At 41.2% G+C, this 18649-nt stretch overlaps 2 protein-coding genes across 3 annotated transcripts; both read left to right on the plus strand.

Annotated features, from left to right (window-relative positions):
• Positions 1-209: 209 nt before the first annotated feature.
• Positions 210-9194, plus strand: ptcd3 (pentatricopeptide repeat domain 3). Its single transcript, XM_037076420.1, has 23 exons — positions 210-319; positions 844-896; positions 1620-1659; positions 1822-1867; positions 1980-2048; positions 2670-2774; positions 2925-3048; positions 3166-3269; positions 3562-3726; positions 3833-3893; positions 4246-4328; positions 4981-5125; positions 5227-5277; positions 5383-5472; positions 5615-5643; positions 6125-6231; positions 6347-6425; positions 6819-6909; positions 7175-7260; positions 7373-7518; positions 7652-7693; positions 8114-8272; positions 9010-9194. Exons 1-23 carry the CDS (start codon positions 231-233, stop codon positions 9071-9073), a joined length of 2028 nt encoding a protein of 675 aa, XP_036932315.1. The 5' UTR covers positions 210-230; the 3' UTR covers positions 9074-9194.
• Positions 9195-15164: 5970 nt separating this feature from the next.
• LOC119007779 (piggyBac transposable element-derived protein 4-like) lies at positions 15165-17995 on the plus strand. Of its 2 annotated transcripts, XM_037077675.1 has the most exons (3): positions 15165-15262; positions 15738-16725; positions 16953-17995. In XM_037077675.1, exons 2-3 carry the CDS (start codon positions 15741-15743, stop codon positions 17738-17740), a joined length of 1773 nt encoding a protein of 590 aa, XP_036933570.1. In that variant the 5' UTR covers positions 15165-15262; positions 15738-15740; the 3' UTR covers positions 17741-17995. The 2 variants fall into 2 exon arrangements, with proteins under 2 accessions (XP_036933570.1, XP_036933568.1); XM_037077673.1 differs by lacking the exon at positions 15165-15262 and having other exon boundaries at positions 15706-16725.
• Positions 17996-18649: the final 654 nt, after the last annotated feature.

Below are 18649 nucleotides of genomic sequence, written 5' to 3' on the forward strand. Positions count from 1 at the left end.
AACTTCAGATCACAGGGGAGACGCAAATACAGATAAGTAAGCTTTTTGCGAATTCAGAGGATATTTTACTTTTAAAATAATGTATTCATCATCAAAATCGAAAGTTTATCGATGTTAAGTAGTATACAGTGCAGTTTTTCCTTGAGATACAAACTATTATTATTTTTCTCTCCCCCTTTCCGGTCTCCAACATGGTTTCTCCCTCCCAGAAGCCTTCAGTGTTAAACAACATGGCGGCGCCCGGACGGCACGTAGGGCATTATATCCAGAGAAACAGCCGAGTTTTGCTAAATAATTTGGAGCCGTTATGGGGTCACAGGTAACAAAAGTTGTACAGCGGTGTTTTTAAGCAGAATAATATTTAGTCGGCTTCTATGTCATCTAGTTTGGTTGGTTACTCTGACAGCTGCAGCTAGCATCATCCGACAGGAGGTCATGCCTTCAAGAAGCTAAATTACGTGACTGCAGCAAATGTTGGCAAAGTGTTTGGTGTTTGAGCAGAGCAGATGTAAGCTGCAGATAAGCATGTAAACGTATTTTATCCCAATGTGGTTTATATTTACCAGTAAAAAGAACATGGTGCTGTTACAAAAGGACAGATGCTGTCCGTCAGTCATCCTCTCTTTATCTTCTTGCTTGTCTGCTGATATTGACCTTATGCACCGTCGAATGTTGTTTGCAGCTATAATATCTTTCCATGATATTGTCTTGGCCACGTCCTCCTTCAGCAGGTTTCATTAGATACTGCATGTGTAACAAGGGAAACTTTAAGTTGATGCAAACTACCAACAGATTGAAGTCGTCCTGAAAATCAGACAAATGCAAAGTTTCTTTTTCCTCCAGGAGTTTTGGTTGGACTTCGGCTTTGCGACAACAAACCGCAGAAGCTGATACAGGTAACTTGAAATAAGATTCATGGCAGAGGCCAAATGTAGTCATCCTTGTTTGAGAGACTCTTTTGATAAATACATTTAGTCCTGAGTGCCAAATCATGTGGAAACTTGTATCAGGTTTACTGGTTATATTTACAGATATACTCAACGTACGGATTTGACTATATTTTTTATATTGTCAATCTACCATTGTTGTCCTACTGTTGCGACTGTTGTCTGTGTAGTCAAATACGTAATGGACATAGTTAAATTCTGTGCAAAAATACCTCAGTGAACTACACTGTTGACTTCATTACCCCATCATCATCATCATCATCATCATCATCATCATAAAACACCATCTTGTAGATGTAATTTACTCCAGTTTGAGAGGCGTTTTTCTTAAAACTACAGTGTCCAGCTGTGTTAGGAAATTAATTGGCAACACAAATTGAATAATATATATCTTCAGTAGGAACCAGTGGTCTTGGGAATGAGACGGGGTTGAAGTAGGAAAGTACTGAATAATGAGCCAAGACATTGTCGGCTGTCATTTTTCATGGGATATGTTGACAATGAAAAACTTGATCCTTCATAAAATTTGATTTTGTTGAGCATTTATTGGAAAATGTCACCTTCTACCCACAGAGGGCATCAATGACATCAAAGGAAATATGTCTTTTCTAATTGATTGTAACTAATTTATCAGTGACAGTAAATTCCACTGTTGTGTCATTGTTTTTGCAGAATCGTCAGAGACTATTGTCGTCCCCAGGAAGAAAACATGGTACGTGTCCATATCAGCTGTCAGATGAAGCGTAGAAGGTTCATACACATCGATCAACACTGTACCTTATAGTCAGAGACCATCTAGTTTTCTATCAAGGCAACCATGTGTTTAAGTTAACATGAGCACGACTATGAATTCATGCTTCTTCTTATTGAACAGGAGCAAGGAGGCAGTGCTGGAGGCTCTGGCTGCAACTGTCAGCAGGGTGAGAGCTCCTTCACACCTTTCTCATGCTAATACGGATGTGGGTCTTTCAGAGTGGATGTTTACGTGATTATCTGTCTGTGTGTGTTATGCTTTTTCCTTTCTTCCTCCAGGATACAACAGCATATCCCTACCAGTTCCAGGATGACCCTTACCTCTCTCCCAGGACCTCTGTGGAGTTTGTACGTCTCAAGCATGCTGAACTTTACACTCACATTAACTTTCTACTTTACTGCATTACTTCTGTTTTCTAATTTTCCTCTGTAAGGATCTCCTGTAGGGACCCCTGGGGTTTGGTGTGTTTTAGACCCAGTAAACGATTTAAACACAATTATGGAATTTTGAAAAAAAAAGCATTTTTTCACAGCAGATTTTTAGATATAGCAGGAAAAGAGTAGGTGTAATTGATAATGTTATGGCTGCATTCATTTATGTTGTTTGTGGTAATAGTTGCACATGTGCTCTTCCATCAAGACGAAGCTAAAACGCACTCTTGTCTTCCCTTTTACTGATGTATTTCTTGTTTATTTACTTTTTAAAAGCAGCGAAATTAAGTTTTGCATAAAATGTGTTGTTGGTAATGAATTTAAACTAATGACAGAATTTTTAACACCCCCCTGTATTTAATTACTTATTTGTAATACGTCAATCATATCAAGCTGTTGTCATGATGAACAGTCCAGATCTCTGCTGTATCAGTAATCAAAGCAGAATAATATTTGCTGTAGTGTGTGTAATAAAACATTGATATACTGTATCACATATTTAGGAACTGACGTGTTGCTGTCCTTCCCTCTCTGCAGAAGCTATACTCTCTCTCTCAGGAGTCGGGCAGATCTGCAGCTAAATACATTGTCAACAACTACCCCAAGTTCTTCACCAAAGACTTTGCTGAACCACATATACCAGTAAGAGTTTCACACAAATACTGAGTGAATACATAGAGTAGATTGCAGAAGATGCAGTCACATGTGTAGGTCATGAACGTGGATACACATCGAGTCAAGTACAGCAGGCTTGGAAGGTTGACCTACAACTTTCTGTGTGTGTGTGTGTAGTGTCTGATGCCAAAGACTGTGTCACTGCGTCTCGAGGAGGTGAGCGAGGAGGCTCTGAAGGAGCGAATCAGCTTGAGAAAAGTTACAGCTGCTGCTGACATGTATGATCAACTAATGCAAGCTGGTGAGACACGCGCACACACACACACACACACACACACACACACACACACACACCGTTTTAGGAAGGTTGCTTCGATCCTTCTACATCACATTTGTCATTTGAATTAAATTCTTCCAGGCACAGAAGTCGCTATGGAAACGACCCATGACCTGTTGGACTTGATCTGTCTCTATGGTGACAGAGACCCTGTCCAGGATGGAGGACCAGAGACGGAGGACATGGTGAGTCATCCCTGATCCAAACCTCAGGGTCACAGTCCGAGACAAAACACAAAAATCCCCCAAATTGCGGAAGACTAAGGAGTCAAAGCGGAGACGCACGGTTAGTAATAAATTATTAAAATAACTGCAGTCAATTGAGCAGTTCATCATCTAAGAATTGCAACTTAGGACACAATAAACCTAAAGTCAGGTTAGTAAAAAAGAGTAGTAAAAGTAAAATAGTCTCCATGTTGATACCACAGTGTATATTTATGTTTAGTTATGTATTTCTTTGTCTTGCGTGTGTGTTCAGGAGGAGTCAGGAGAGGAGCCGAAGAAAAGAAAAGGGAGACTCCGCCGGGCATCAGACATCATCAAGTCCACCTGGAAAGAAAACAACAACGCAGAGAGAATCTTTAACTTGCTGCCAGAGAGAGACACACACTGTTACTCTGCTCTGATCAGAGGCATGGTCCTGGTACGAACACAGTACTGAGCTGCACGTTGGTTAGCAGCTTCAGGCTGCTTGTTGTAGGACCATGATCATTTAAATTAAGTGTTTTTGTTTATCTCTCTCTCCTCAGCATGGAGCCTATGAGAAGGCCTTCGGCTTATACACGGACATGCAGAACAACAGGCTGAGTGGTGAGACAGTAACTCGTCAGTTTTAGGATACAAACACCATTTTAAAGGTGCTATTTGGAGTTGAAGTTGTGGGTGAATGTGATGTCTTTGAAGCATAGTTGCTTTTCAAGTGATAAAAGTCATGTCCTCAGTTTGACAACACTTGCACTGGTTTTGATCTTGTGAATCATTTATTGTTTTCCTTGACATTGCCAGTAGATGGTGCCAAATAATCACATTTTCGCATATCGGTTTTAAAAAGGACCCTCTAAATCCTGTAGATATCCACTCTATCTAAATGATCAACAGCTTGTTGGTGCTCTTTTCATTCACTGTTGAAAGATGACTAATAATTCAGCCTTTTTGTTTCCAGCTGACATCCACATCTTCAATGCTCTGATCGCAGCAGCTCCAGAAGTCAGAGAAAAATATCAGGAGAGATGGGACCTCATCGCCGTAAGATCCCTTTTGACTGTTTCACTCAATGTTCTAGATCTGAAGAACACATTGACACGTTACCTTCTAGAAATGTCTTTTCATCTCATCAACAATGAATATACTTTACACTGTATTCCTGAGTCCATGTAGCCCACTGAAATACTCACTAAATCAATAAATAATTAAGTAAATAACTAAATTAAGATTGATAAAACGACATCTTTCAAAATGAACCTTCTCATCTGAAATTCATCATTCTTGTTATGTTTTCTTTGAGATTGATCATTTTTAAAGGGCTTTTTAACATTTATAATTCAGCAATTTAATGAAATTAAACACTAATAAAACAGTTGAATTACAACAATTTCTGAAATTATTAAAATGTTCATTTATGTATGTATTTTAAATAAGTAACACACGATTATGTGTCTTTATGTATTTATTTATCTAGTATTAAACACTTTGGGTCTCTATTTACTGACAAAAAATATGAAAATTCTTCTTGATGAGACAGACTGACGTCATTAGACAAAACTCAAATGAACAAAATCTGCTCACATTTTGATACTGACGTCTATTTTTAATAAACGGTAGCGTTATATTTGAAGTTCTTTTTACCTTGTGTGGCATTAAAAGTGTGCGATGTTTGTGTTCCTGTCTCTCTGTGCAGGATCTGCTGAAGCAGATGAGTCAGCAGAAAGTTCAGCCCAACCTGATGACCTTCAACTGTGTCCTCAAAGCTCTGAGACGCTGTGGCTCTTTAGGCAAATCACAAGCTCTACAGACTCTGACCGAGATGAAGGCTTTACAAATAGGTGACTACGGACATACACACATACACAGGTGCACAGGTGTGAGATCAGTTTGGTACGATGGGTGATGCCCTCTGTTAAATGTCTGCTCTGTGTGTGTTCAGTTCCCAGCCTGGCCTCTTACAATCACATCCTTTCCATCTTTTACAAACCAGGTAAAAGGAGTTTGGTGTTATATTACACTTAAACATTCCCCGTATATTCTCTGGTGTGGCTGTCTGCATGCTGAGTTGTATTAAGTGTTTTTGTTTCCTCTCCAGCCTCTGCTGGTCAGGGCAACACCGACATTTTACAGGAAGTTGTTGCCGAGCTGGCAGGAACCAGCTTCACCTGCCAGGACCCTGATGACGGTATGCTGTGCTGTATTATTTGAGAGACATATCTTCTTTTATTTAGTTTTAAACTGATAGAAAACACATGAACATTTTTAATCACCATAACAAAGCAGAAGGATTCATAATGATAATGTGTCCTCTCTCTTTTTCTCTCTAGTTCTCTTCTTCATAAATGCGATGAGAATAGTAAGTCTTTTTTTTATTACTTGTTTTGTATAAATATTTATCTTAAATGAGTTTCTGCAGAGTGCTGGTCCTTTTTTAGATCTATGACACAGTCTTAAATGAAGAGTTTCTTACTAGAAGCCTTTTTTCATCAGTCAAGTATCTCTAGTTTCCTTCTTTTACATATATACACACACAGATGTTGCTATTAAATGTCACATCCTACTCAACATCCCATTCAATCAATCCTGAAATCGTTTTTTAATTCCAATTTCTAATTTTATTAAATTCTAATTTTTTTAATTCAAATCCTGTGTGGCTGTTTGTTTAGTACAGTTTAAGTGTAAGATTAAGGGTTTTTACACAGCCTTAAATAAGTTTTAAAACACGCAGACAGACTGATCCTGTGTCTCCACATCAGTTACATTACTTTGGAGCAGGTGTAGATCTGTTTACAGTCCCCCCAACCTCTTTCTCTCTCTGCCTGCTTGTGTCCTATCAGTGTCTGGATAATAAAGATCTGGAGCTGGGTTATAAGATCCAGAGCTTAGTAGAAGTTGGGGAGAACTGGAGGCTTCTGGGAGATTCCTTCCAGCAGAGTATTTACTAGTAAGTAAAAACCTTCAACCAACCTGAAACACAAAGTTACAGAACAAAGTTACAGTATTTATGAGCCTGAACCTGAAGGCATTGTGTAAGTAAACCTCTCCTCTCTCATCTCCAGTGGTCGCTTCTTCAACCTGCTGTGTTTGATGGAGCACATTGGCGTGGTGTTAAAGTGGTACAGACGGCTCATTCCCTCGGTCAGTATCTCTGCATCTCTGTCTCTGCTCTGAAATGCTACTCATATAATGTGTTGCAGGAGGACTACCAGCTGTGGCGAGTATTTTACTGAGTCATCAGTCGCATAGTTGTTAGACACGCTTGCAATGTCCAAATTTAGCTTAAGAAGTAGTAGAATTTTAGTTCAGTTCATCACGGACATTTAAAATCCACACATGTGGAGATCCATGTTTTCACTGGACATGAAAGGTGTGATGTATCGTAACCTGAACAGTAACTAGTCACCAAAGCCATCAGACAAATGGAATGGATTAAAAAAAGTGAGGTGGCTGCTCAACTTTCTGATTTCAACTTGAAATGACTCGTTCCTTGGAGAAATGAACAGTAGAGTTGATGATGCTCTGTGTTTCCAGATGTACTACCCGAACCCTCAGGGCCTGAGGGACCTGCTGCAGGCTCTGGACACAGACAACCATCTGGATTTGATTCCCACTATATGGAAAGGCGAGTGCAGAGATAATGTTACAGTTACAGGAATCTAATATCACTGAGTAGATGTCTTAAGTGGTTGATGACTCATGCAATCTGATGACCAGTTAATGACATACACCATGTTTACAGTCAGAAACCCTGCATGTTTACATTTCACTGTAAAGGCAGTTTAAGACAGAGACGCTGATATAAAGTGGAGGAGTTCTCAGAAAAGTCAGACAGACCCGGACTCTGTTCTTTTGACATCTTATTTTGTAAATCTGTTGTTTTTCACCAGATATCTGCACTCTGGGTCATGATAATAAGAGTGATCTTGTGGAGGAGCTGCTCACCCTGATGGCCAGAGATGGACACAGTCCTGAGGTCAGTCAGATATCACAGTTCTTCCTCTGTTCAACTTTCTACCATTCAGGAACAGTGAATCATTAAAGGTAACTCTGGTGACTGACTTGTGTGTATGTGTCTGTGTCTGCAGGTTCAGGAGTCTTTTGCAGCGTGCGCTCTGGATGTAAAGAGGGTGTACGATGAAAACAGAGGGAAGCCCAGTCTGGAGTGGAGCAACTCGTCCCTCTCGCACGTCGCCTCCCTGCTGCTTCGAGCCAACAAGACCCAGCATGCCTGGTGAGAGAGACAGCTGTATATCTGTCTGTCTGTCTTTCTGTCTGTCCATTTACAGCAGAGCTTTTACTGCCACATGATGTTAAAGTGAAATGCATCTGACTTTCTCCTTCCTCCTGTCTGTGTTTCTCCTCAGGGACGTGCTGCAGCTCTTCAAAGCCAAGAACAGAGTTCCTCAGTGAGTCTCTACTGCAAACATAAAGAAGGAAATCATTGATTTAATCAAACTTTATATTTACCACATCTAATGTCTTCAAATTTAGGACATGTTTACCATTTCATATTAGTGCTGGGAGTGTCACTTAAAACAGGTGCCATCTGGAAAAACGTGTTATAACATCCTGTACGTGGTAATTACAAGTTGTAAAATTGGAATTATTTTTTGTTGGCGCCAGTGTCTCCAACTTGTCATGACAGGAGCTTTCAGAACAAATGATAAACATGTCACTGGTGTGAGGTAATAAAAGTGTTAATCTATGAAACAGAGGAGTGTTAATGCAGGTGAATGTGGATGTAACGGTTCCATCAGATTAAATTTGGCATTCATGCTCATGGAGCTGTTGGTGACCGTGTTTTTCCTGCTCTGTTTACTCTACAGAGAGGAGCTGTTGGACGAATTCCTGTCGGCGTGTCACAGAGATGGCTCTCCTCAGAAAGCAGTGGAGCTGGTTCAGCTGTCCACAGCCTTCTGCCTGCCCACAACACCAAATCTGGCCAAGCGAGCGTTGGCTGAGTTCGATCTGACGGAGGAACAGAGGTGAGGAGGAGAGTGATGGTATGACAGCAGGACATGTTTTTTCATGTGAGGCAATCACTGACAAATTTGTAAACTTTTCCCTTCTCATTTTGTTGTTTGAAAACGGAAAATTTTGAAATTGTCCGACTTGTTTTTGCTCTTTTTTGCCATTTATTCCACGAGTCAGCAGGTGTCACCAGTGTTGAGTCTTGATTCGGAGTCAGGGTTCTGCAGGGTGGCAAACTTTTGGGCTTAAAATAAAAAAAAATGTATATTTTCGAGGAACAGTCTAACTTGCATTGTACTGATCTAACAACACAACAGACAAGTCTAAAAATAATTGTTGTGAAACCAGCCCCCAAGCACATCTCCCCAGATGTTATGAGAAACCCATCTGTGGAGATGACGGGGACAGTTTCCCATATTTTGAAGCCTCCAAGACTAGAATGTTTTTTCTGTTTGAACTAGAAAGGAGGTTTCATCCCTAGCCGCTCCACTGATGCCCTCTTTCCACCACTATGGCTGGTTCACTAGATGGCACCAAGGTTCAGAGAATCTAGATGACTGTTTCAAGAAGCAGGCCAGTTTTCGGGGTCATGTTATCTTAGAGTCAGAGGAGAAGCTTCTTGACCTCAGTAGTCAGATGTGTAACCTCTAGTGTAGTTACACTACTTGGAACACCAGAGGGAAACATTCTGGTAGAATTTCATCTGAATGAATATTATTTTTTAAATATCTTGTTTTTCTGTCTCCTCCAGAGCTGTATTATCTGAACTGGAGTCTGCAGGAGTGCCCTCTACTGATGCGAAGGATAGTGTGTGAACCACTATGATGCTGATCAACTGATACAAGAATCTGACACACCCGTAGAGAGTGTTCTTGTTTTGTTATATGTGTAATAAAAATATATGTCACATGAATAAAATCTAAACCTTCCCCAGTTCTCATTGTGTGTCAGCTAGAGGCTGCTGTTTCTCCTTGTTTTGTCAGGGAATTATTCACTCACTTCATAAGATTTTAACACAGTATGTCATTTTACAGCTCATTTCCAGCTTTTTTTCTTTATCATTCTTGTCAGCTCAGTTTTTGTGTTCATTGCTACAGTGAAGCAAATTTTCTGTCGTCAGGAGAAAAAGGCTCAGTGCTGAAAACATGAATGTGACAGTCACCGTCAGGACCACAGAGTGGGGTTAGTATTTCTGTACAATCCACGGCCATAATGTCTGTGGTTTAGAGGAAAATGACACACATGCAAATGTCTCCTAGTGATTATGACCAACTTCCTCAATTTACTGATAAGCTACTTCCACAGAGCTCTGTCTGTGAGGCCCATTTAAAAGCTCTGGATGTCTGTTTAGACATGTCAGTGTCTTATTTTAGCTTTCTAAAACTCCATCAGGGTCAGAAGAAACAAACCCAGACAGAAGTAGAACTTTATTTACAGGACTGCGCTGAGTGTGGGTTTTTTTTAGAGACTGAGGATTTTATTGACAGCAGGTCTGGACAAGACAGTTACCTGAGCTGTGAGGAATGTTTTTCTTGATTTAACACATAAACACGTATTTGTATTTATTGTTGTAATTAAATGCCGTTCTTGACAGCAATCACACTCAAAGCATACAGATGAAACACTGGCATCACTTTTGTACATAATGTGTACAGCACACATGGGAGATGCTAAGAAAAGAGTAGGTGTGTGTGCAAGCCTGTACAGGTGTGTGTGTGTGTTTCTCAATCAAAATGTTTTATCTTCGACCAATCATCGGTCGAGTTGCCAGCACGACCAAATAAGGACAAGTGGGTTAGAGTGAGTGAGAAGGGAAAAGGAGGGGTTCTTTAAGATGGGTGTGGTCAGGAGACGGAGGGTATTGTCCTGATACGCTCTGCTAAAGTGTCGCATTTCAAACTCAATGCATGACCTCAAGGACTGCGTCTGCTATTCACACCTAGTTCTCCTGATGGGTGTCCCCTATTACGAGATTTGGGTGATGGTAAACAGTCATCCCTTCTGTGAGGAGCACTGAGGGTGTAGTTAAGGATGAGGAACAGCTTGGAATAATGGGAGAAGTGTAACGTTACCGAGAACAATAGGGAGTTTGATTCGCCCGGATGAAAGGCAAACACGTTACACAATACTTTGTGTTCCTCAAGCGTGCAAAAAAAAAAACCAACAACAACGCTGGAAGTGTCTGGTCACCAGCATTCCTCTCTCCCACTCCCCCATGCAACATGACTGTACTGTCCTGGAGCGGAGGTCAGGGGTCAAACCTGTCCACAAACACAGGACATCCTCGGATGTTGTTAAAACCTCTGCGGCGTGTTGCTTTTTAACATCTCTCACTTGATGTGAGGTTAAAAATAAGCTTCCTGGGCTTCTGGAGTAAGAACCTGTTGTTTCCTTGTTCCCCCTGAAAGGAAGAAAAGAAGAGCGGGAGGATGAGGGAAGAGGATAAGCAAGTGCTAGCGCTGGGAGGACGGAGCAGAAAGATTAGACTCACAGCTCTGTTAAACCTCAGCTATTTGAGACAAAAAAAAAGAGGTTTACAACCCAAGTACAACTGTAGATAGAAGCATGATCTACCCACGACATGATTTCATGACTGACAGCTGTAATTGGCAGCCAGCACTGCCTGTCCCCACGCACTGGGAACAGCTAAAGATGAAAATTCCCCAGACCTCAAGTCATATTGGCCTCATCACATTGTTTCTTCTCTAGCAGTTTTCAGGCTCAGCATATCACATTGTTATGAACCTTTAATGTCACCAACCACCAGTTTGGCAGTCAGCAAACAACTATTTCCAAATGAACGCTCATCCGGCGAGCACGGGATGACGTCTGACTATGGCACACATCCCCGTGTCGGCTTGCTGAATCGCAGCTCGGAGTGAAAGCAGGGAGAAGAGTCGCATTTGCCAGAAGTGACATTAGATAGATAAAGTTGGAGCAATCAAACAACAAACCAGCGCCCAGAGCCTCATATGTCACATTTCAGTGTGAGCTGCAAAAACACTCAGTGAGCCACACTATCACACCGGACGCCTTCAGCTACATGAGTGTACACACTGGTTTATTTTGAATCAATTCTACACACACACACACACACACGCACACACACACACACTGTCCTCCTGCCAGGAATTCTCCCTGGAGAACCAAATGTCCATTGTGAAAAAGGTTTAGAAAAGAGTTTTTTAAAATCACGATCCTCGCTGTTAAATCACTGTCCTGCAAGTTTGCTCCAACACACCTGATGCGAACGATCAGCCTGATAACAACCCAGTCATGTGAATCAGGTGTGTTGAGGCAAACAATTATCTGAAACAAGCGGGGCAGGTGGACCCGAGGAACCGGACTGAAGTACACTGATCTTGAAGAAGAGCCAGAAGAAAATGTTAGTTAACTTCACCTAAGTATTTCAGTCAAGAAAGGTTGGACCTTGTACTTGTCTAGTTTCATTATACCATTTCTACAGATCAGGGTTGTGGCAGTGCTCTGCTGAAACAAGTATCTGGTACAGATAATGTATCTTTTTATGAGCATTATCTGCATAGAATGTGTCAGTCTATCTGAAACTCAATTACTGGGCTGTCCTGTAAATAGCTTCCTCATAAAAAACAAATAAAGCAACTTCTGATCAGCCACTGACAATTTCAGGCTCAAAATAACAGCTCGCGACTGGTTAGGTCAGGAGTGTGTTAATGGATACAGATGCAAATGCAGAAAACGGTGCATTCATGGTTTAATGTATACTGCATTATCAGATCAGCGTGTGAGAAGTCATTGTATAGGGAGCGTCGCCTCAGGGAGTCGTGACAGTGTGATGTAGCTTAATAGTTAACGAATGTTTACCTGAGTAAACACGCTCCACAAACAAATGTGTATTTATGCAGTTCTATATATATATATATATAATATTAAAATGGGCATGAGTCACATCTCTCACACAGTGTCAGCCTCTGTTCTGTTTGGTTTATGAGTCACAGCAGCATGTGTTTAAAAGCATTCACTGCATCCTGCCAGAGGTGCACAATGGCCGGCCTTTCAGTGTGTCTGTCAGTCCCGTTTGTGGCCCTCGCTTCCTCCTGTCCACATTGCTGAGGGGCAGAGGAGCAGAGGAGCAGCCAACAATAGTGAATTGGCCAACAGTTCATTTGGCTTGTTGACATACTATCAGTATCATCACATGAGCCGGCTGCAGCTCCCAGCCCCGGCTGAGCACCGGCAGACAGAATCCAAGGTCCTTCTGTGGCTGCGTTCACATGGGAACACAAGTCATCGACTGTGGGCTTTGTTTCTATTTAACATTTGACTTCATCACATCAGACAGTGGATTACAAGAGTGGGTTATTTTTTTTAAATTGTACTCAAAGGAATTTATTGCAATTCACTAACTCAGTACAATATCGGTACTCTCAGGGCAGTTTGCTATTGACTCTTTGAGGACAGGTGACTCTTACAACATAAATGACGGCTACACTTCATTTAGAGCGACCAGCTGCCGGGCGTGACACGGCTCACTTGCAACCATGTCTGCTGTGAAAAGCGTCTCTTGGTCCATGGCCCGAATTCAAGGGATGCAAATGTTGTGAAACAAGATCCAGACTCCAGATTTTAGCCAGTGACGCAGCTAGAGAACCGATCTAACATGTTTCATGGTGGGGGGGGAACTGGACGCCACTGCTCACCAGTGCTGCGCAAGCCCATAAGAAATAAGAGAGCCTGTAGAGCCCGTAAGAGATACAGCGAAAAAAATTGAAAAAAAGCTCAATGTTTGCTGGTTTTAGGTTCAAAGTGAGCATTTTCAGCTTTTCTGGGATTTATGTCGCTGTAAATTTAACAACACTGGCAACTGTTGGCAGGGCAAAACAAGTCATCTGAAGATGTCAATTTTAGCTTTGCGTAACATATTTTAGACGTTTCCCTGCTCCGACACACCTGAGTCAAATGATCAGCTTGTCATCAAGCTGCGGTGATAACGGCCCGTTCATTTGAGTCAGGTGTGCTGGGGCAGGGCAGGGGCCAGCTGGAGCAGGACCGGAAAACGTTAGACAAAGTCGTGAAATAAAAGAGGAGAGAGGGACACGACATGCAACAGATGTCCCTGCAGACTACTTTTATAGTCACGAACGGAGGTGTAGAAGATCTCCGGCCCACCGCTTGCCTGCCTGCACTCAATGCCATTCAATGACATCACTGTCTATTCCTCTTTCTAATAGTTAAAGGCAAATCCACAGTTCGGACAGTCGAAGGATTCTCATTTGTTTAAAGGATTATGTACTCCAGGGCAGGTTTAGCAGAGAAACACTGACATCTCCCATAAAGCTCAACCACGTCCATCCACGCTGTTTGAATTAATGAAGCGCTTCAGGAAGAAAAACAAAAAAGGCCCCCCCACACACTTGAACGTCAGCTTTGCTTGGATAAATAAGGTGTTAAGAAGTCTGGCATTTAAATTGTCATCAAAACTGGAGGCGGTGACACTTTTGAAACACGATGAGCTTTATTTCAGTAAGACATGACTTCCCGTCTAACTGAAGAGTCGCGTGCTGCCTCGCCCTTTTCAGGGCTCAATTTCTTAATTAATTTTCAGCAACTAGTGACAACCTCATTTAAGCTATATTGTACGTATTCACCTTGTAATCACAATACTGTATCATCTTTTTGATTTACTGCTACATCGCTGCAGACGACTAATGTTACAAAGTCAGTTATCAAGCGGCGTGAAAAGTTAAAACAATCGGATGACAGCGAGCAAGTCTGTGCAGGACACCGACCATGCAAATATGTATCCCAGAGGAAAATGGCAAACACAAAAGTCAGGGCCTTCTGGAAAAATCTTCCTTGGTGTTTTTTGCAACGGAGGAGGAATTCACTCTGACAAGATTCAGCACATCACCCCAGACAGAGAGAGCTGTGAGAGGAGAGGGAGGAGAAAATGGGGAGGGATGGGAAGGAAAGGTATGAGAAGAGGGGGAGGAGGAGGGGAGAGAGGAGGAATTCCTGCGTGTAGAGACTGGCAGCAGCAGAGCTCTGACACCAAACCACTAAGTTGCACTCACTGATAAAGCGTGTTTGCAGAATGAATAATCAGTAATCTGCTGCTTTTTGCTATTCAAACACATTCGAAACCTACTTTAACAGGCAGTAACACATTTTTAATCCCTGGTTGACATGTTCATGTTCGACTGCTATTGTAAAGAAAGGTTATCATATAAAATGTACAGGTCATATTGTTTTGAATCTGAAGAGAAACTAGTACCTACAGTGGCCTGTATGACTGCACAGTGAATTCGCAGATGTGTTCCAGACTTGAGTTGGACTTCCTCAGGCTTATTCACAGTTGTGACAGACGGGCGAGGCTCTCAGACGGACAATGAAATACTAAACTGAATGGAACCTTGCTCAAAGAGTGGCTAATCAAGCTAATACTGGAGAGTTCTATCGTGCAAACAAACAACAAATGACCAAAACACATTGACGTTTGACCAATTGCTAGGAAACTGCCAGTTTAACCCTTTGATGCACAGCATGGGTCAAAAGTGACCCGGCTGAGTTTTTATTTTCTATATCTTTGCAATGAATTACTTTCATCATTCAGTATTCAAGGTATTCCTCAATTAGTTTGTTTTTGATCATCATACATCCTTATTTAATTTTTTCCTTTCTTATTTTTTGAATAAAAACACCTTTTGTATCAATACCCCTCTAATGCACAACATGGGTCGAAAATGACCCATATTCATTTTCTATGCTATTTCATCTATTGCTGAGTGTTTCTATGATATATCTTTGAAATAAAAAATAATTTTATCATTTATTATTCAAAGTATGCAGTAAATATCTTGTTTTTGTTTCACAGAAATCATCATTTTTTGTTTTTCTTTCTTACTATACGAACAAGCACAGCTTTTATATTTCTACATCAACTTCACACACATGGGTCAGAAACGACCCACACAAATTTGCTGAATCATTTGGTGTCAACTGCGTCTGTGACATTTGCTCCCTGTGTAAGTACCATAAGTATTTTTCAACTGTTTGAAAATATTTGACAACAATTGTGAAAGATAACTGTACATGATATTTGATTGGGTTTAGGTTACCTTGAGTGAGTACATTACTTCTCAGAAAGTTAAAAGTAATTACTATGAGCTAGTTAGCTAGCTGTTGACATATTCTATGTCAGTTAGCTAATTCTACCATAGTTAGCTAACTGTTGTAGTTAGTCCAGCTAACTACTGTTTTTGTTTGTTTTTTTGTCCAGGTAACTACTTAGCAAAGGAGATTGCTAGGCTACTTATCAACGACGTTAGCTTAGCTAACTACTTAGCTTAGCTAACTACTTGGCTTAGCAGATTACAAGGCTACTTAGCAGAGTAGTTAGCTAAATAATTAGTTAAGATACTTAGCCAAGTCACCAAAATAAAGCTGTGTATTAATGTGTATCTGAAAATATTATGTGTGCTTTTTATTTTCTTTATCCAGAGTATGGCTGTTCGCAGATTTACTGCTGAGATGGTTGCAGCAATGATTCAGGAAGAATTAAATGAGGAAGATGAAGAGGCAATTTGTTCTGAATCCGAGTCAGAAAATTCTGACGATGATGACCCAGAATATGGAGTTGTGGGTGTGTCTGGGGATCCAGCACTCCTACATGAAGACTCCTCTGATAGAAAAGACGACTCATCTGGTGACTCCTCAGAGGAGGAAACTCAGACTCAGTCCAGTAGACTGAGTAAAAATGGGTCTTACTGGAATGAGAACCCCCCCACTCATGGCAGAACAAGAAGCCATAATATCCTGAGGAGCTGCCCAGGACCTACACCTGGATCAACAGCTGTCTCACCTAAAGATGCCTGGGATATGTTCATTACTGACAATATCATTGAAGAGATTTTGAAATGCACCAATTTAGAGGGACGAAGAATAGCCACAGCAAAAGGGAAAGAGTGGAGAAGCATCAATAAAGAGGAATTCATGGCCTTTATTGGTTTGACCCTCCTTGCAGGAGGGGAGAAGAGCTGGGATGTGGCCTTGCGGGAGCTGTTTATGGATCCGCTCCAAAATCCCATTTACAAAGCCACCATGAGCACTGGGAGATATGAAGATATCCGCCGTGTCATACGGTTTGACGACAAGAGGACCAGGGCTCTGCGACAGGAAACAGACCACATGGCGGCATTTAGGTACGTGTGGGGCTGTTTCCTGGACAACTGCAGAAGACGGTTCATCCCCAGTGACTGTGTCACCATAGATGAGCAGCTTGTGCCATTCCGAGGCAGGTGTAAGTTCAGGCAATACATGCCCAGCAAGCCCGCAAAGTACGGGATAAAAATCTTCTGGATGTGCGATGCAAGGGTACCCTATGCAATAGATGGAACTGTCTATACAGGGAGACAGCCAGGACAGGAAGTTCAGAGGAACCTTGGGGAGAGTGTCGTCCAACAATTGTGTAGCGGAATAAGGCAGACAGGTGAATATACAGAGATATACAGATATAATAGATAATATATAGATATAATAGAGAAATTAAGGTATACATTTCATCAAAATACACAATTTTTCCCAATCTCCCAATCCAATTTTTTCTATAAACAAAATAGTAGAACAGAACAGAATGCAATGCAATTCAATGCAACAGATGTTGTTAGAATTTAGAGAAATTTAGAGTAAATTTACAATCTTTCCCCCCTCTCATAGGTCGCAACATCACAATGGACAACTTTTTCACTAGTGTCCCTCTGGCTAAGAAGCTCCTCGAGAAGAACCTGACCATTGTTGGGACTCTTCGCCAGAACAAGCCAGACATACCACCTGTCATGAAGCCATCCAAATCACGGGAGATTCATAGCTCAGAATTTGGATTCAGTGGCAACATGACCATGGTGAGCTATGTGCAGAAGAAGGGAAAGGCTGTTGTCCTCCTGAGCACCATGCATGATGACAAGGCAGTGGATGACAGTCGAAAGAAGAAACCAGAAATGATCCAGTACTACAACAAGACAAAAGGAGGAGTGGACACAATGGATCAGATGGTTAGCAACTATTCATGTAAGCGGAGAACCTCGAGGTGGCCCCTAGTTCTCTGGTACAATATGCTGGATGTTGCCACCCTCAATGCCTACACCAACTTCACCACACAACACCCTGATTACATGGGTGGTGTGAACAATGCACGTCGGCTATTCATCAAGGAGCTGGGCAAAGAGCTTGTTATGCCACATATGAAGAGGCGCATGGAGGGCACACCCAAACTCCAGAGGCATATCGTTGAAGCAATGGAAAGATGTGGGGTAAAAAAAAAAAACCCAGCCACCACCCAGTCACAAGAAGCCATCCGGCAAGAGGGCCAAAGGAAGAGGAAGAGGTGCTCGATCTGCCCTGTCTCCAAGGACAGAAAGGTCAGCAGCTGGTGTTCCCAGTGCACCAGGCCTGTTTGCAAGGAGCACAAACATGTGGTTGTCATTTGTGAGCAATGTAAATATTGAGGTGGCAATTATTGGTCTTGTTATGTGGTCTTGTTAAGTTGTATTGTATTTTGTTAGGTCACATTTCACCAGTTTACAGTTCAGTTCAGTTATCTGTTACCAGAGTTATGTGTCATGGTTGTCATGGTTGATTCCTGCTTCCTAGTTTCCTACCCACCAATCTGTGTTCTCCTCACTCCCCCTCACACCTGTCCCTCCCCCTTTTGGATTTTTCCTGTAATCTTTTTTTGTTTATATAAAAGATGCTTTGGTCAACCCGTCTCAGCCTATATCTTCAAAATTGAATGACTTCATGCTGTAATAATCATAATAATACTTATTATGATTATTATTATTATTATTATTATTAGTAGTAGTAGTAGTAGTAGTAGTAGTATGAAGTAATTTAATTTTAAATCACACCGGGATGAATGGGTCATTTTTGACCCATGTGTGTAAATTTGATGTCGTAATATAAAATCAATTTTTGTTCATTAAGTATGAAAGGAAAAATGGAAGAATGATCAGTGGTAATCAAAAACAAGATATTTAAAGAATATTTGGAATATTAAATCATAAAATGAATGAATTTCAAAAGATGGAGAAAAGAAAAACTCACCCAGCATGAAATAACCTGGGAAATGAATGCGGGTCATATTTGACCCATGTTGTGCATTAGAGGGGGTGTGCATATGTTATGCATCAAAGGGTTAAGAAATGTTTTATAATCAAACTGCATGACATTTTATGGTGTATGTTATGTTGTAGAACAAAACTTGTAAATTTATTAAACCTCTGGTAACCACAGACCTTATGTCAGGCATTTAACCACAAAAAATAATTGGAAAAAAACCCAGTGACATTGAAATGAGGGAACTGGCTAAATGCTACCTGATTTCTGGGTTTTAGGACTACAGACTACTCCACGAT

Source organism: Acanthopagrus latus, chromosome 18 (genome assembly GCF_904848185.1).
Source record: "Acanthopagrus latus isolate v.2019 chromosome 18, fAcaLat1.1, whole genome shotgun sequence".
In the NCBI taxonomy this organism is placed as follows: domain Eukaryota; kingdom Metazoa; phylum Chordata; class Actinopteri; order Spariformes; family Sparidae; genus Acanthopagrus; species Acanthopagrus latus.